This window comes from Hermetia illucens, chromosome 2 (genome assembly GCF_905115235.1).
Source record: "Hermetia illucens chromosome 2, iHerIll2.2.curated.20191125, whole genome shotgun sequence".
In the NCBI taxonomy this organism is placed as follows: Eukaryota; Metazoa; Arthropoda; class Insecta; order Diptera; family Stratiomyidae; genus Hermetia; species Hermetia illucens.
In genome coordinates, this window is record NC_051850.1 from 78,188,514 (window position 1) to 78,208,243 (window position 19,730).

The window sequence follows — 19,730 nt, forward strand, 5'->3', positions numbered from 1 at the left end:
TAATGCGGGAATGGTCCAGATTTCTTTCAAGTGAGACACGCTGTCTGAGAAGGTTCTCGTAGAGACAGCGTGACTCACTTGCCAGTGTTCTACCTGATACAGAATACTAAAAGGCAGCAAGTTGGAGGTCGCTGGAGGAGTAGATTTATCGACGACACAACGAGATTTACTACGATCTGACCCATTTTCTGTCAGGTATGGTGGTTACCCAAAGTATCTGCACTGATTTAGGTTCGATGATTCTTCCTTTTACCCAGAAAAGGGTTTTCAACAAAACCTTAAAAACGAGTTCAACCAGCGTAATACCAAAGGGTGAAAACCACCATTATTCGATGAACCAAAAATAATATATTCACATAACCTACTAGATGCATAAGACAACCAACAAACCATCGGGGCAACCTAAAATGTACTTCAGCTAACCCCAAGACTTGCCCAGACGCCTGCACTCCTTCTCTACTGTTCAGCGCCATGTGCCTTTGAAGTGTATCAGCCATTCTCCGGTGATATGAGAGAGAGAGAGGTTAAAGTATTACGGTAATAGCGGAGGTCACTTTCCATGTGCTACTCCCATATAGCAACACGAAAAAAACACTAGCACAGAACAATCTCTTCATGTTGGGGTTGACATATCTGCGTTTCCAGATTTTAGACAAAGCAGCGAAGGCAATTTGCAAATTGTTCAACGCCTTCGATACTCTGCTCATAATGTATGTAGGGATAGTGCTATAATCAGCGACACCAACCCAGCTTGCTTCTCTTTCAAAATCTCGAGCCATTCGGTCAAGATACATACATACATTACCCGGTGAGAGAACAAACAAATATCGTCATCGTAATGGAAGTGTTCCAGGAAGTGTATCGTATTCCATTGAACTCCTCCACGTCCTCAGAACAAGCCGGTAAAACGTAAATTATAACAAGAGAAAATAATATCGGGGACAAGATGCATCCTTACTTTTGAACCTCAAATTCATCTGTGTTCGATTCCTTCAATGAATACCTATCTTACCGTGGTGAGGAAGCTCAGTTAGGAAGATCTTCTAGGGAAACAGTGGTGACAACTGAAGCCAAGCGGTAATCAAAACCCCAAGCCAAGGTTTGATTACGGTGCCGAGGGCTGAGCGGTCACAGGGGTTAAAATATAGCCGGGAACGTTTAACGCTGGGTACCAGGCGAGTTCCATTATCAACTAGCCTTCTCTCAGTACTACTAATTCCGGGCTCCAGCTCTAGCCATATGCTGAAGCTAAAGTCTTGCCCACTGGTAAGCAAATGTTTTCGGGCACAAACAAGTCACAACTACCGGCTTGCGCCAATGCTGAGGGGAAAGGATCATCCGGGGCACCTATAGCTAAAGGCAAAACAAAAGCGCAGTGGTTCTCAAAGGATGCCATCTCTTTAGTCCAATTGGTTGCAAAGAGGGCTCGGTTAGCAACGGCCATTTGCAGCCAAGATTATCGAAGCTCATGGATTCGTCTTATATAACGATACTGTTATGATATGGAAAATTTATGCGAAAAGCTTCAGACACCTTTGGTACGTAGTAGTAGTACAATCCCGGAGCGAGCCAGCATAGAGAGCAAATGAATCTCTTATGCTGCTTCGTTCGGAGTACTCGCACGCCCATCTAAACCACGCTCACCATTTCTCACCACATGCCTCCAGTAGTAGTCGATTCTAGCAAACGCAAAATTCAAATTTCAAGTCAAGTCGAGGATAGGGAGAGTATCATCTCTTAATTCCTACACTGGACAGGTTGGTCGTTAGTCGGCCTGGTTAGTGGAGTCTGACCTTCCTTAGGATAGAGTTCTTTTAGGAAAGGCGTAGCAACTCCAGTTTACCCTGAGCCGAGGGTAGTTGCTGCGGTTTCGTCCAATGGACCTCGTGTGCTTATCAGCCGGGGGTTCTAACCAATGGTCATGGTTATACATAATAAGATAGATTAATGATTAATGATAGTTCTAGATAACCTTCTTCTTTTAATTTGGTCTTGGTACAGTGACAGCACGGGGTAAAACCCAGCCGAAACTGGGAGCTACCTGTACAGGTATACAAGCTAGAGAAGCTAGCAAAGCCTTAAATGTACTGCCGCACTTTAGGAAAGAGGTCCCAAGGTGCATGGTGGCAGTACATAATATTAAGAACACCAACCCGTCCGTTTTCGATATTGAGCAGTGCGAACAGCTTAGGAGGGAACTTTTCCTAGCTGCAAGGACTGCTTGCTCGGAAGGCGTTAAGCTTCACTTTGCGTAGAGAAATGTTAAAATGTTACGGCTAAACTTGGTGGATAAAATCACCAACGAGTGCCTCAAACAGTACTCTTCCTCCTTCAGCGAAGTATGGGAAGGTGCGCGACTGACCCTGAGGAGGATCTATTAGCTGCCATTATTCATGTGTTTTCTCGGGCTTCCAGAAGAGGATCGCAGTGGTGCTGAAGCTCTAGACCAACTTGGTGTCCAGAATAACCGCATTATAATAACGTACACTGCTGGGCAGCAGATAATCCCGGAACTTTCCTTATTATTGGCTTTCCTGAAGCAGATATTAAACAAGACGGGAAAACGGACGCAAGATGTTTCAGGTATGAACGGTTTTGTGTATTTCTTTTATAAAGAAATTTGAGTGTGCATTTGCCCCATTAGCATATAGCACGTAAAATATGCATATATTATGTGAAAATAGCCACTTTCAAGTGATATTGATATTCATAGTCTTGAATTTGCAGAGGAGCGACAGCTTTGACCTAGTATAACTTTGTTAGTAATAGTACGATTTTCACCAAATTTGGCAGGATCATGCTCTATACTGCGGCCTATATTGTTGCGAAATTCGGTGATTCTAGAATTAACTTAAGGGGGGTTTTCCTGTCAATTATTAATATTGTCAATTTATAAGTATTTCGAAGCCTAGGGACCATATAGTGGCAGCCCCCTGATTTTTTTCAGTTTTTTCGGTTTCGGTAGTTTCTGAGAATGGGTTCGTTAAAAAAATGACCAATTTCAACCCCCCGCACTCCCCACCTTTTCAACAAAAGTCAAAACTAAGACCGTCTTCGAAAAGTACTAACCGAGACCTTTAATTTGATATCCCACATGACTATATTTGATGAAAAAAAAATTTACACCCTCCTTTTGCATGTATGGGGACCCCTCCCGCCCCTTAAATTCGTTGTAAAAGAATGTAACTCACTATATGCGTGAGCGTTCACAGTTCCCACCCTTCTACCAAATTTGGTGTCAATCGCTATAACCGTCTCCGAGAAAAATGTGTGTGACGGACAGACAGACAGACAGACAGACGGACAGACAGACAGACGGTAAGTCGATTTTAATAAGGTTTTGTGTTTACACAAATTACACAAATGGGCTGCCGCCCCGACTGTGGGTTTTGGAACGTCACTTTACAAGTGTCGACTCCTAACACCATTGAAGGCATATTCATTTGAAGTTTAGATGAGGTGCCATATTTCTCAGATATATTTGAGGCATTGTAACGATACGGCAACACTTATCAGTTTTCAGATCAACAGCTGCAAAATGTGTATGCACCTCATATAAGAACGATGGGATGTTGGTGGCGATGTATGCCAATGGAAGTGATAGACTTCGTCCCTGCATGGTGATTTCAAAAGACAAAATAGAACTGAGCGCCCGATTTACGACCCCTGGGAGGCACAAATCCATTGACGGAATTAAGAAAGCTGTCCACTCAAGACGCCAAAGAGAGGTAAAATATGTTGGTGAAACTCAGCCGAGCTCTAAAGTCATATTCAGCCGCTAGCTGGAATCGGTACAAAATGGCTCAGAAAGGTTTAAAGCATCAGGTCGGTTAAACCATCATCATGTAGATGTTTTTGGCAAGAGCAACTGAGTTATCTATGTTTACAGAACAGGAGGTACACAGAAAATGATGAAGAGAGTAGAGATCATTTACTTGAAGTGAACTTTCCAGTCAGCATCCAAAATCTCATCTCAGCGCCGACAGGTTCATCTAGCCACCAACAGGAAGATTAAACTCTGGCATGCATTGCTGTCCAGATAGCTGAGTGGTTAGAGCACAAGACAGTCGTACGGAAGGTCGCGGTTCCGCGGTGAGTACCTGAGTTAAATCAGGGTAATAATGTCGGGCGATTGCAATGCTGACCACATTGCCTTCTACAGTCTACTGTGATGTACCGTTACGGTCTTGAATGAAGTGCTCTAACACACTTCAAGGCGCTGATCCAATATGGATTGTTGTGCCAACGATTATTATTATTACTCCGGACGATCCTACCTACTTAAAAACTAAAGGGGCGCTTGTGGTGGTGGCCGGTGGTAGATCAGTGGGAGAATCCGTCGAGTACTCCCCGCAACATCGAGCACGTATGCAGAATGGTGTACTTCTGCATGGTTTGAAACAGACTGTACGAAAGTCCCAGGACATCAAGGGAAGCCGTGAGGGATTTAGGTACAATATCTGTAGCTGACAATATTATGGGAACTACAACCACCTGCTCGAGACGCCAAATTTCTTTGATTTTCCGAGCCTTCTTCTCCACGTATTTCCGTTCAATGTTGCCATTATGGGGGATAGCAACATCAATAATATACGCGGAGCGACCTGCCTTGTCAACTAACAGTACGTCAGGCTTGTTGTGTGCAGTATGGCGATCAGTCAGAACTTGCCGGTCTCAATACATGCTGTAAGCAGAACTATCAAGTACTGTTTACGACTCATATCGGTAAACCAGGCATGTTCCCGTCATCAGCCCATGCTTGTATGCAAGGTTTTGATGGATAACCTTACATACAGCATTATGCCTGGTGATGTATTGCACCGATTCCATAACAGTACAGCCAGAAATGAGATAGTTCAACGTCTCTAACGCCGAACCACACATTCTGCACTAGTCGTTCTCCACCCGTTCTTTCATGATGACCTTTTTATAAGCTCAGGTGGCGATCACGCCGTCCTGAATGGCGCACATGAACCCCTCCGTCTCAGCAAAGGGCTTCCCAGCACACAGTCTTCTGTTCGACAAATGCAAATCGACAAATGGCTGCCAAAGACAATTCACGTGTTTACCGTGCATTGCCTTCGACTTCCATTCATCGATCCGCTCTTGGTCCGACTTCACCCCACTCAGAGGATTGACAGATCGATCCTTCAAGTTAAGTGGAGTCAGTGCACAGTCTGCCTTACAAACAGCCGCATGCAAGGGACTCGCCTGCTCTTTGCTGTAAAAATAAGCGCGCAGCGAGTCGACTTGGCGATTATGTTGTGCCGTCACGTCAACCACGCACCTACCTCCGATGTCACGAGGCAGGTTCATGCACTCCACGGCAGACTTTGGATGATGCATTCGGAATTTGGACATAGTTGCCCGTATCCGCCGCTGGACGTTTTCCAGATCGGTCTTCGTCCACGGCAATATTCCGAATGCATAAGCCAGTGAAGGGATGGCGAATACATTCAACGCGCTCATTTTATTCTTCCCCGAGAGATGCGATTTCAACACCAGCTTTACACGTTGCAGGAATTCGAACACCAGAGCCTCCTTCAGATCACCAACTCGAGCATGGGTTCCTTGCAGAATTCCTAGGTACTTGTAGAAGTCTGTCTCGGTTATAGCTTCAATGTGGAGGTCACCAATGCTATGTCCGGCATGCGGGTCGTGATGACCTTTGCTTGGATTCGACACTTGTCTAACCCAAACTCCGAATATAACGGCTGAACAGATCTATTATTCGCAACAGACTTCTAAGATGGTTGTCAGTACCAGCATAGAGCTTGATGTCATCCAGGTACATCAAGTGCGTCAGTTCGCACTTAGCACGTAGGCCATATTTTATTGCAAAACCATGCCCTCTAACATCATTCAGTAGCCATGAGAGGGGTTCAGTGCCATGCAAAACCAAAGGGGACTCATTGAATCCCCCCGGAAGATGCCCCTCCGTATACGGATGAGCTTTGAGGTATTAGCACCCTCAGATGTACGCACCGGTAAGGTGGTATGCCACCCTTCCATGACTGTCGCCAAAAAGTTTATTAGTTTCGGATCAATGCGATACAGATGTAAGATGTCGATTAGCCAGGTATGCGGAACGCTATCGTAAGCCTTCAAATAATCGATATGGTATTTGAAGTGGTTTCTTTGGCCTCTAGTTGCTTGTCCTACAACTACCGAGTCGATAATGAATTGCCCTTTCCAACCCCTTGACCCAACTCGGCAGCCCTTCTGCTCCTTGTGCAGAATGTTGTTGGTCTCGAGGTGCGCATTGACCCTGCCACTAATAATGGACGTGATGAATTTTTAGAGGGCTGTTAAGCAAGTAATCGGTCTTGTGTCTGCGGGATCCTCCACCGTGTCCTGCTTAGGGATAAGATAGGTAATCCCCGCAGTAAGGAAGGATGAAAATTCCTCCAGCCGGCTCATGACCTCGTTTATACTGCGTGCCAACCGACCGTGTACGCTGGTAAATTTCTTATACCCATCATTCTGCACCGGATCCAGACCTGGGCCCCTCCAGTTCTTCGAGATGTTTATGACTCGTCGGACTTCCTCTTCGGTAACATCCGCAAAATTCATGCCAGGCGTATTGGCATGGCGGGTGCCTTCGACGGTGATCCACCCAGCATGCTGAGCATGTTGGGCAGGTAACCCTCTAAAGTCCACCCCACTATTCTTTCGCTTCCGTCACCGAGAACTGTATTGTCTGGACGCTCTGTTTGGATTCGTTGAGAAATCTGAAAAAACTCCGCTGTTTCCTCGCGTGTCCTGCATTCCGGACACGTCTGGAATAACTTTCGCCATACCGTCATAACCGACTGCATTTCACAGAAAGTTTCTGCTTTAGTGTGCCCAGAATTTCAACTACGGGTGTCTCGCTGGGGATGGCAAAGTTTTGCACTTTATTTCTCACCCGTGCTGATCTGAGTCAGTCTAGCAATATCCTGCCTTAGTGAGTCCCGCCGACGTTCCAGACAAATTTTCCATGGTGGATCTCTTTGGTCACTCAAACCAATAACACGAAAGCGAATCTTCTGACCGTGCAATCTGATAGCCGCAACTGCACCACAGTACTCAAGTGATTGTAGTTGCAGCAGCGACATATCAGCACATAGCCGAGATGCAATCTCATCATTGATTTGAGATAGAATTCCCGGAGTTGCTGGAGATGCATAGAGCCTGGCAATACCTGGTCTATGCAAAGGATCCATATCCGAGAATTCTATACACGCTCTTTGGAATTCGTCCCGAACCTCAGCGGAAACCTCAGCGGTGGAGAGGAGTGCTTCGACGAGTACTGACCCTGTTGCCTGCAGTGCGGTGTGGTGTTGTTGATGCCACCGCCTCTGCCCCCATCGACTTTCGGTCACCAGTTTCCCCGATGACTTCAAGTCGAACACGTTCCCTGATGGTGGCGGGATTGTGTCGCTGCGAGCAATAAAGCGGTACTGGTCTGCGACTCGCTGCACAGTCACGTGCGCGTATTGCGGGAAACGCTCGACGAATTTCTGGTGCAACAAGGGGCGGTAAGATGTTGTACCTGCCCCCGCCGTTATTTCGTAGTAGGAGCGGATGATGAAGAGGTTCATTTCTTCAGTCCATTTCATCCGCTTCCTACGCGAGCCTGCTGAAGTGGTCGCCACAGATTGTGGCGAAAAAGCTGCAGCAGGCGAAGCTGTGCTCCTGGTCGTCGTGGTGCGCCCAGACGACGAACCGCCCCACGACTAGCGGTTTCGACGCCGTGCTGTCCATTGCGAGAGCCCGACCCAGTCACCAAGTCAGACGACTCCCGCCGGTTGTGCGTATGGGACCTCAAATTTCTTTTTCTTCTCATTTTTGGTGGTGCATTTTATCCTTAGCTGCCAGATGTTGGGATAGCTTCCTTAGTGAGTAATCTGCAAGATTGCAAAGTTCCTGCACTTTCCTTACCTACCACCTGAGACGCTGCGGTGGGGTACACCCATTCAGACTGAAGCTATCCATCCCTCCTCCTTTCACAACCGGGCTTGGGACCGGCTTCGTCGGAGTTATTATTATTATTATGCATTCGATAGATACAATACAGAGAAAATAGAATAGGTAGGTTTGCTTGCCTAGAGTACGCTTACATTGAAAATAATATGCCTAGGTAGCTACTTTACTGAAAGTGGCATGCCAGGCAATCACACGGAGGCACCACTCTTAAGCTCATGCCAAAAATTGAGAACGAGATCTTTGATGAAGAATTCGCCTTAGGCGTAGTCGCAGACATTGAAGGCGCCTTCAATTATGCCTCATTCGTGGCGCTTTTTGACGCAACAAGCCAACATGTGATCGTTCAGTTGTTAATCAGTTGGATATTTCACATGTTAGACTAGAGAAGGATCCACATTAAGATTGAACGGAAGTCTATTGAGGAATCATGCATATAGCTCTGGCGCTGTAGGACTGTGGAATGGTCGATAAATGGCCAAAAGTCTTTGGGATTGCAAACTTATTAATCGACCGTACTTAGAATTTGTTCCGACAGTCGGGGAACATTATCAGCATTATCAGCAAGGACATATTAAGTCAGTGGAATCGTCATCAGATGCTGCTTTAACTTAGGTGGCTCAACGAAAAATTCCTGATGTGGGTATTAGGGCACTCGAATCTCGCTGGTAATGAGGAAGCTGACAGGCTGGCTTGCCAAGGATCCGGATCTATAATCGGGGACAGAGCCCGTTTTTGGCCGCCTACATCCAAGTCTACTCTGAAGAGTGAAATTGCAAGGATTCTCGGAGAACCCGGGGCCGCTAGAGCGTCATTTTTGTTGTCCCTCAAGAATTGGGACATGATAACTCCAGGAAGACCTTTAACGCTGCTCCTTAAACTACCTCATGGAAAAAATTGGAGTGGTGGTCTCGGCTAAACGCACGCTAAATGCAACGAGGAGGAAAATACGGCGCGGCATTTCATATGCCGCTGCCCGGCCTACTCAAACCTTAGACGAAGATACCCTGATAAGGTTTTCTTTTACGAATAGTCTGCGAATTTTCTGCCTCTGGAGAATGTTCTCAGATTCGTGAAAGCCTGCCTTAGGGGGAAAGCCGTTGACGATGGGTTTAGCGAAAGGCTTGAGTGTTTGGAGTTGGACTCTCTTCACTAAGCTAAACTCAAATAACTACCTCGCTGCAGCATGTAATATTTTGCGCCATCATAAGTTGCTCACTAATTTCTCCATAATGTTCCTCCAATGTAGAGCATGCCCTGTTCATGCTGTCGAAAGCTTTTTCGAAAGCGATGAAGAGCAGGTAAAACGAAGATCTAAACACCGTGCAAGTTTTGGTGTTGAGCGGAGGGGAGTATTAAAAAAAATAAACACAAAAGGATCACTTTCAAATCGAACTTTATTACACACAACAGAACTTATAATTCAACTTTACAGATTAATACTTTAACGGGCAGCGTTACCGTGTCGGTGGCGAATATAGAACAACTGGGCGCGGGAAGCTACATGTACACCACATTTATGGAAACTGCAATTTTGCTGATTAAGTGATTTACCGGAAACAAATGAAAAAGATGCTGACGCAATGTCTGCACTTTGGAATGTTAATGTTGACCCTTTGTTTGGTCTAGGTATAGTTTTACATCTTGAAGTATTTTCACGTGTTTATTCGTGTTGTTGGTATATGTAACTTCCCTCTCCTCTAGATTAGAATTCTCCTGAATTCGTTGACCTATTTTAATATTATAATTTTTTTCTGTTTTTATGTATACAATTATTCCAAAGGTCAAAAGTACGATAAATATGATGAAGATCGTGTTCAATCCATATGACACTGTTTTGTGGAATTCTAATTCTTGAATTTTTTCAATATTATTAAAATTATCTAATATTATTTCATCAAAAGTTATTTTGTTTGAAAAATTATAAGAACTTTCGTTTACAGGATAATAGAAACGTTGTTGGAATTTCTGTTTTCGGTTTGAAAATTGATGATCTAGAATTTTAATTGAACAATTATTGAAATGAATGAGATCATTTTCTCTCAATGTTAGTTTTCGATTTTCGCAGGTCTGATTAATAAGTATATCATTTGCATTTTTTATTACAATTGTTTCTTCATCGATCTGGATAATTTCAGTAAGTTCATTGGTTGTTAATTTACAATCTTGTTTGTAAATACAATGTTTACTCAGACTCAATTCGTTCAAAAATTTTGATTTTTCATATTTGTATATTTGTCCATTGTATTTAAATATGATTTCTCTGGGTGAGTCTATTTCTTTCTTGAATTTATTTGGCAAAGGTAAAATTATTCTCAAATCAACTGTAATATATTCTGTAGGTACTTTAATAACAAAAATCAGTAAATTCTTTCCGAATTGTATAATTCCCAATTTTAAATTTTCGATTTTGGTTAAATCTACTTTGTAGGTTTGTATTTCTTCATCAGTTAGGATGTTAGGGTGCATAATACCATACTTTGCGGAGGCGATGTTATCTAGTATATGATCTATTTTGTTTTTTAGTAATTGAATTTTGAAAAACTGATCATAATATAAACTATTACTTGCAACATTTTTATTTAAACTATTTATTTCTCCCAAAAATATTTTTCTGTCTTTTTCAACAATCGTCTTAAGTTGTTTGAAAGTTTCATTAAAATGATTATTTATAGTTATCTGTTGATTTAGACTTGAAATTACATTGTGGTTATTAGTGTCAATTGTCTTTAAATGGCTTTCTAAGTCCTGTCTGTCTTGGTCGTCCATCGTACCAAAAAGCCATTTTTGTGTACTACCTACTAAGTTTATTAAACCTCTCCTTTTTCGTTTTTCATTAGGGATCATAGTTTTGACTTTATTATTTAGATGAGATAACTCATTTTGAAGAAAGTTCTTATGCTCTTCATCTAAATGAGCTATATTTTTCGAAAAGTTGTTAATCAAATCTAGAATTTCTTAAGTATTGATAATATGAGCTATTAAGCTGGTTTTGCTAACAATATCAGCCTGATTTAATTTAATGTCGGCGAACCCTGACTGTTCCGTTATCGGGTAAATGTCAAGCTGTCCTTTAACTGAAGTTGTTGCCAGTAGGAATGTTAACAAAATCATGATCATCTGTAGATTTAAAAAAAAAATATTTTTTTTTTGTAAGATATATATTTATATTAAATTGGGTTGATTGGAAACGCGGATATATTATTAGAATATTAATTTGCCCTGGACTACTTCTAATATCATTCTTTGACGAAGATAAGGCAATTGGCCTTGTGTAAATGTTGGTTGGCAATTTCGTGAAACATTTTCTGCAAAAATGCAACTAAATACTCCACAATCGCTTCCATTTTCTTTGAGTGGGGCATTTGAGATGTTTTCTTTAATGAATACCGAAGTATCGAATAGTACTTGTCGTTTGTCACGCGACTCTTCCCTCAAGTATTCCTCTAGTTTGTATAAAATATTAGGATTTTCCTTTCTCATTGGATCATAATATTGAATTTTTTTATTTCTAAAATCAATAACTGACATACACCAGTGGACTTCATTCACATGAACTGGGATCATTATAAGATCGTAGGAAAAAATATCTATTTTTCTGGTCCATCTGCGAACTGCATTATATCCTGAACGTAAGAAACATGGAATAAAGAATGTGTTCATTACGTGAACTTTTGGCAATACTCCTGTTTCGTTTTGTTCACTACGTTCTTTCAAAAGATTTAAGTAGAAATTTATAATTTGGTCATTCAACCACTCTTCTCCGATTAATGTTTTAATATCTCTTCTTGATATGCTGATGTTAAATTTTGATATTAGGATCTCACTAAGTGGTCCGTTATTAATTGCTTTATCAATAATTGATTTTTCTTCTTCCGTGAAAGGGATTTCAAGCTCTTTAGCTTGGTCTGTAAACTTTAATTTACGTTTTATGTTCACTGGATGAACATTATGAAGTTTCACTTTTCGAAATTTGGGTAAATGTTTCTGCCTTGTAGCCTTATAATTCTTTACTAAACCTGTTGATCTGGTTTCAATGTAATCTTCCCTAGTTTGATTTCGCTTTTCAATCACTTTCTCTTTGGTAATTTGTAGATTTTTTCTGATTTTATCAAAATTTACTTTACGGTTTTGAACATCTATTGGCGTAGCTTTAATTGTTGAGTGAAATCGTTGGTTATAGTTGATGACGGCCTTTTGTATTATTCGCCTAGTCGAAATTTTAACTTTTTGATATATGAGAGTTCTAAACTTTTCTGCTAAGGTTCTATGTAAACTTTCTACATCTGCAATACCTGTATGGCTGTGAGCTTTCGTCAAATGTAAGGAAACGTTTTCTTCTTGTAAGAAATCTTTTATCTGGACACTGTTGAATTCGTTTCCAGCGACTATTTTTTCAGGGTTGCCAATTTTTGCGAAATGGTCTTCTAACTGTTCAATGATAGTGACATGATTTCTGTCAGGTAAATAATAAGCAGCGGCAAATTTAGAGAATTTGTCTATGACGGTGAGAAACGAATGTTTCATTATTATCATATATAGATATCAATATGAACGATTTGGTTTATGTCTGTTGCCGTTTCAGTTAAATAGAATTTAGGTTTAATGGGTTTGCGGTCGTATTTGACCTCTTGACAAACTTCACATTGGTTTATTAATTCCAACAATTTAGGGTAGTAAATTTTGTTTTTGATTGCTGCAAAAGTTTCTTGAATCCCTGAGTGCAGACTTTCCCTTACATGATAAAGAGAGATTTGTTTAACAGCTTCGACTTCTGTTCGTAAATCTTGTGCTCGAAAAGAACATCTAATGAATTTGATTGTTTTATCGTTAGAAAACATTTCCCTTAGTTTTTCTTGAACAAAATTATATTTGTGATCTGAAATTTCTGAGTAGATGCCAGTTATGCCTTTTCTGATATATCGTTTGAGAATATCTTCTAACATTTCGAAGTCGTACTCAGCAATATATATTATTCTTTTCTTGTGTATTACCTCCATTTCTTTTACTTTGTTATTCGTTAAAATGATTTGCGTTTTGTATTTATTGACGATTTCTTCCTTGATCGGAATATGGTCCAACAATTCCTCTTCTGCCGAGTGAACTGTGGCCATTGTAGCGTCATTATCTTCTTCGATATTAAACAAAATTCCAAAATCAGAATACGAATTGGTTTTATCAGGTAATTCACTTGAATTCTCAATAGTTTCTTTCATAAGGTCGATTCTACTTAGAAAATCAGCAACCTTGTTTTCTTTTCCTTTTAAATATTCAATTTCAAACTGATATTCCCCAAGTTTTAAGAGCCAACGTTGATGACGTGGTGATAAATCTTTGCGTTTATATTTAGCATGTAAATATTTGATAGGTTGATGGTCGGTAAAAATTTTGAATTTGTTACCATAAAGATATGGTCTGAAGTAATTTACAGACCATATTATGGCTAGAAATTCTTTGTCGGTCGCTGAATAGTTTCGTTCATGTGAATTCAGCGTCCTTGATGCATAGCAAATAGGGTGTCCCTCTTGCGACAAGACGGCACCTATTGCGTAATTTGATGCATCGGTGGTTAAATGAAATTGTTTATTAAAGTTTGGAAAGCGTAAAATAGGATGGGAACTAATGAGTGTTTTTAATTTTTCAAACGCCTCTATATAATTCGGATCCTTAGGATTGACCTTGGTACCTTTTTTAAGAAATTTGGTAAGTGGTTGGGCCACTTTTGCGTAGTCCCGAATAAATTTCCTATAGTACCCCGTTAATCCGAGAAAACTTTTTAGTTGTTTCTCTGTCCTTGGTAATTCTACTTTTTGTATGACATCAACTTTGTCAGGGTTTGGCTTTAAGCCATCTTTAGTAATAACGTGTCCTAAAAAGGCGGTTTCCTTTTTCATAAAAGCGCATTTATCAATCTGCACTTTTAGTTTGTGACTTTCTAAGACTTTGAAAATATTGGTTATTGCTCTTAAGTGTTCCTGCCGAGAAGTGCTGAATATGAGGATATCATCCAAATAGACTACGTACTACGTCTGATCGTCCGAGGCTAGTTTATAAAAAATTTGGAGTTATTGTTATCGATATTATTATTTTGACCAGTGTTAGTGGATTGAGTTCGGGTTACGAAATTTTGTTGATGTTCGTGCGAAACCTCATTATTATTGGTTTGGCTCTGAACATTGTCAACTTCCATTGGTTCTTCTCGTTGTCTCCTAGAATCTGAATTTTGTCTAGTTTGTCTCGATGACAAATTTCTCCTTCTAGATTGTGTGGAATTATTATTTCGAAAATTATTATTCTGATTATTGGATTGGCCAGATTGGTTAGAATTTGTATTAAATGTGTAAGAGTTTCGTCTCGTCCTATGATTATTATCAGAATGTCTTCTGTATTGTTCTGTATTGTCTGTGTCATTTGTCTGTTGGTTTGTAGTATAATTTCGTTCATTTTTCTGATAACCACTCCGTTTTCCATTTGATTTTGCATTATATTTATTAACTTTGTCAAATTTTTTGACTTCTTTTCTAATACACAAATCTTCAAAGTTTCTACTTTGCATTATTTTAATAATTTCGTCTATATCGCTTTCGTGTAAAATTTTATCGAGAAGTACACCCTGTGTAATTTCTTTCACTTTGTTAGCTAATATAATTTCAAATGTGCTTAAATCTATATGATTTTCTCCTGAATAGTATGTTAATAATTCGTCTCCTTTGATTTTTAATTTCTGAATTTCCAAAATAAGTTCGCCTACGGTGTTTGCTCTTATTGTGTGGATCCTTCGAAATATTTCTGCCGGTTCCATTTCAGGTCGGAATCGAAGTTTTAGTTTGTCCTTGATGAGGCCCCAATTGTCTGTCTCCCTAATATTGATGATGGATTCTTTCGCTTCGCCAGTTATTTTCTCGAAGAAAATTGTCCTTATTGCGGTTCTACGAGTTTCAAAGTCAGAGATTCCGTTTAGGTAATGTTCCATGGTATTGATGAATGCATTTATTTTGATTTCGCCGTTCCCCGAAAAATTGGACATATATTTTAATTCTTTTAGAACTTTTGTCCATCCATTATAAATCTGTGCTTGATTTTGTGCATTCTGTTGTTGGCGTAACTGCTCAAACGCTGCTGCTAACTGCTCTATCTGTTCATCTTTCTGTTGCAGTTGCTGCTGTAATACCGCGATTTGTTGGTCCATATTTTCTGATTCTATTCGTCTTTCGTTATGGACACTCCTCCTTTGTAATTTCCTTCGTAGTTGCTCCACGTCTAGTAAGTTTTCAGCAAAAAATTTTATTTCTATTCAGCTTACCCCTTTTTTTTTGGTTTTCTGCTGCTTTTAATTCGATTCGCTTTCAGCTTCTGTTCACTTTCACTTAAACGTTTATTGTTTGAGTCACTCACTTTTGTTTGTTTATTGATTTATTATTATTATTATTTTTTTTAATATTTTGGGTTTCTGGCAGCCTCACCAGTCATTTGAAGAACTTAAGGCCTTACTTTCGTTCTTCCAAAATTTCAAAATCTCCCCAGATTTCGGTAATCCTTCGCGGCGTCCCGAATACGATTTATTAACTTTGGTTTAATTACCATTAACCTTCGCGATTAATAGTTTAGTTTTTTATATTCACGTTTTTCCTTCGCGGCGTTACGTGAAGTTTACCGACTCCGCCAGTTTTGGTGTTGAGCGGAGGGGAGTATTAAAAAAAATAAACACAAAAGGATCACTTTCAAATCGAACTTTATTACACATAACAGAACTTATAATTCAACTTTACAGATTAATACTTTAACGGGCAGCGTTACCGCGTCGGTGGCGAATATAGAACAACTGGGCGCGGGAAGCTACATGTACACCACATTTATGGAAACTGCAATTTTGCTGATTAAGTGATTTACCGGAAACAAATGAAAAAGATGCTGACGCAATGTCTGCACTTTGGAATGTTAATGTTGACCCTTTGTTTGGTCTAGGTATAGTTTTACATCTTGAAGTATTTTCGTATATTCGTGTTGTTGGTATATGTAACTTGCACCGTTCCAAAATGGTCCATAGGATGTTGATGTGGTCAATGCAAGAGGATCCGGTGCGGAAACCAGTCAGCTGTTAATTAAACTTTCAAAATAACCCTGGAACGCATCAAAGAATATCTTTGATGCGTTCCAGGGTTATTTTAACTATTTTCTTTGCGACGACAGGGAAAACGCAGATACCCCTCCAATTTTCACATTCAAAACAGGTGCGCTTTTTTGGAATTTTAACGGCTTTCGGATTCCCAAGATTTCTGTACGAGTGGAGGTAATAGATCTGCAGTAACTGCAGATGCAGCATTAAGCCCAGCGGCTTTACTCCATTTGAGTGCATTGACGCCCGAAATGATTTCTAGTAGATACGAGTATACATAACTCTTTCCATCGAATAATGTTCGTGTTCAACCTTTCGGGTTATTCTTTCAATTTTAGAAAATCAGAGAAGTTTGGCAACTATTTTATTTACTTATATTTCTTTTCATTTTTTCATACATATATACAGACCCGCATGTAAACTTACCTTGCCTAAACACTAATCCTACTGATGTGTTCTTCTCTATTTTCTCTTCCATTACAGTTGCACCCTCCTAATAGAAACACATCTTCAGCTACAGAGTAGAGGTGTTATATTTTTTTGGAAAGAAATTCTTACGTCAAATTGAATTTTCTGCTTTCCTCTACATTGTTCTCAATTGCGCAAAGTAGCCCTCCATTGCTTTCCCCAAAGGATAGTGCCGATAAAAACGAAACCGAGTATGAGTGTGAAAATGTACGCAAAAATTATTTGACCGTAGCTTCCCGTTGGGAGTAACTTAAGTCGACCATAATGGAAAGACACTTGTCTACGAATGGTCTCTTATACAGTGCAATAAAAAATAAATGGAACTGTTTTATATCTAAAGAAAACCATTTTAGTAATGGACAATGTTATATAGATAAATTTCCAGGCTATCGGAAAGCTAAAAAGTTAATTTTAGGGATTGAATCTAATCAAATGCATTCAATACAACCTCTGATTATTCTGCTAATAACTACATTTTCGTTATCGTCAAATCAACGTAATTATTTCTTCTAGATATACGTATTTGGGCAATCAGATTGATCAGCTTAAAGAGGATGAAGACAAAATACGAAAACTTTTGCTTTCCAACAAATATAATATATCTAAATATCATGATGTACTTTTAAGGCCCTTTCAAGAGTGATATCTCTTTTCCCAAAACTGTCAAATACTATGTACGCAGTTACGTCATGTTCAAACCCACCATAATTAGATTAAATGTCGGAAATCCAAGAAATTTCTGGTTACATAGGTACTACATCTTTGCGTGCGAATATTTTTTTATACAAGATACCCCCAATTTCCTTCAAATAATTTATTCTGAGCGACCATTACCCCCACATCTATTGACATTCCTTGCTAAGGACATGTCAAGAAAGAAGATACTAACGCAAAGAAGCCTTGCAGGAGTACTCCAACATTTCCACTTTAGTGCATTATTCAAGGGCTCATTGTAATAAAGCATTTTCCTTTTTGGGAGTGTTTTGTGGGCAAATTTATGAACAATTCCCCTAATGCGTTCCTGAATTATTTCGTCCTTGTATGCAATAAAGTTGTATTAAGGCACAGTAAGACTGACAAACTGCCGAATTTTATGTCTGTCTGTGCATTAATCTTGCATAAAGCTATCCCCAACCATTCTTCTCAGAGCGCGTTGTGAAAATAAGATGTATGAAATAAATTTTTATTTCCTTATGTATGTGCACAAGATTCAAAGCGTTAAGAAATGTACCGTCGGCAGCTTTTAAACAATAATTGTCTTATTAAAAAATCGTATGCGTGCATTCATCTTGGCTGCATCTGAAAAACCAGAAAAATAGTCGCTGCCACGGAAACATAACTTCTGCGCTGCAAACAACAAACTGACTAACCAAAGCTAGAGTCCCTTTCCAAATATTGAAGCTGACCGCATATAAATATTCTAAGAAAGGTGAAATTCGGTCATCAGATGGGAATGGCTGAATTTATTTTTATTGCCATCGTAAATATAATACGTAATCCAATACAAGTATCTCCTCGTCAACTTCAACCATATGTGGTCAGTTGTTAGAGGTGTTTTATTAAAGCGAAGGGCCCTTGATTCAATTTCATATTATCATATATAATACATCAGATGGGTCACTTTTAACATTATCCTGAAAATGTATCAGGGAAACAAGAAGAATTAGAACTAGACAAGAATCTTCTATATAAGCAAAATATGTCGAATACAGAAATTTATGATTACTTCCTGGTCAATACATAATGTAATTTATGACAAACATTTCCGAAACTTATTCCCGCGCAACCTTATGCTCGAACTCTTGGCAGTTTTAAGTTGAATATAATTCGCTCTGACATCGTGTTTACGATTAAATAATCGAGCGACTTTCACTTTCAGACACGTTGCTCCCAGGGCACAGGTGAGGCAACGTCTGTGGAGTAGTTGCTTCTGCACTGGACGAATCCGTTAAGGAAAGCGCCCACTGGGAACGACAAGACAGTTTTCCTAACACCCTCCGGGAACGACGCGACACGATAGATTGACTAACACCCACTGGGAACTACACGACACAACAGAATATTGCCAAGTGTATTTGCAAGGTGTACATATTAAAACACTATTATTAAGTTATGTCTGGCGTAGGCAAATGTTTCCGGCTGCTTCAGACAACAGACAAATATCTGTGCTGTCTGCAATAAATTACTGTTTCAAGCAAACCCCTGTGTCAGACATATATACAAGGTTCGTCCCATAAGTTTTGAGTCTACGCTTCAAAAAAAACGGTACGATGACGTGACCTAATGATGACATGAGGTCAGGTTTTCTCCTTTCCACATGCCAAGTTTCCGCTCAATTCGATCATTTTAATATTAGTAAGCATGTTCCGGTAACGTATGCTTTTTTATTGTGTGATTAAAATAAAATTTACAGAAACGTGTCGCAATTAAAGTTTGTTTTAAAGCCGAGTTTAATCGTACCATAACTTACGAGCTAATACGAAAAGTGTATGGAGAATCAACTGTGCCTCGTGCAAAAATATTTCGTTGGTATGCCGTGTTTACCGACGGTAGAGGGAACATGGAAGAAGAAGAGAGGAGTGGCCGACCAGCGAGTACAAAAACGGACGAAAACATCGCTCGTGTTGCTGATATTTTGAAAGCTGAACGTCGTTGTTGGTGCAGGTTGATAGAAGAGAAAACGAAGATACCAAAAGAAATCATTCAATGCATATTGCGTGAAGATTTGAAGAAGAATAAAGCATGTACGGTGTTGTGCCGCATGCGCTAACTGCCGAACAAAATGAACAGCGACTCGCGCGGGGGCTATTCTCAGAAACTACTCAACCGAAAAATCTGAAAAAATCAGGATGCTGCCACTATATGGTGCCTCCGAAATACCTTCCATACCGATATCTGTTCAAATAAAGTTAATAATAGTATATTACTATCATTTTTAGTAATTGGCTGCAAAACTCCCTTTAAGTTCATGCTAGCACCACGATGTAGGCTATAATATAGAGAATGATCTTACCAAGTTTGGTGGGAACCGCACTATTGTTAACAAAATTAAAATACGTCAAGGTTGTTGCTTCTTTGCAAATTCAAGACTATGAATGTCAATATCATCCGAAAGTGGATACTCTCACATAATATATGCATATATTACGTGCTGCGTACTAAGAAATACATAAAACTTTTC

The 19,730-nt window shown here is 39.8% G+C and overlaps 1 protein-coding gene across 1 annotated transcript in view; it reads left to right on the plus strand.

The window, feature by feature from the left end:
- The window catches only part of LOC119649279, a 31,304-nt gene extending 12,744 nt beyond the window's left edge, over window positions 1-18,560 (plus strand). The window contains exon 3 of the mRNA XM_038051368.1: window positions 18,429-18,560. Coding sequence (XP_037907296.1) covers window positions 18,429-18,473 — 45 coding nt within the window. The 3' untranslated portion in view covers window positions 18,474-18,560. The remainder of the gene's footprint in view (window positions 1-18,428) is intronic.
- Window positions 18,561-19,730: the final 1,170 nt, after the last annotated feature.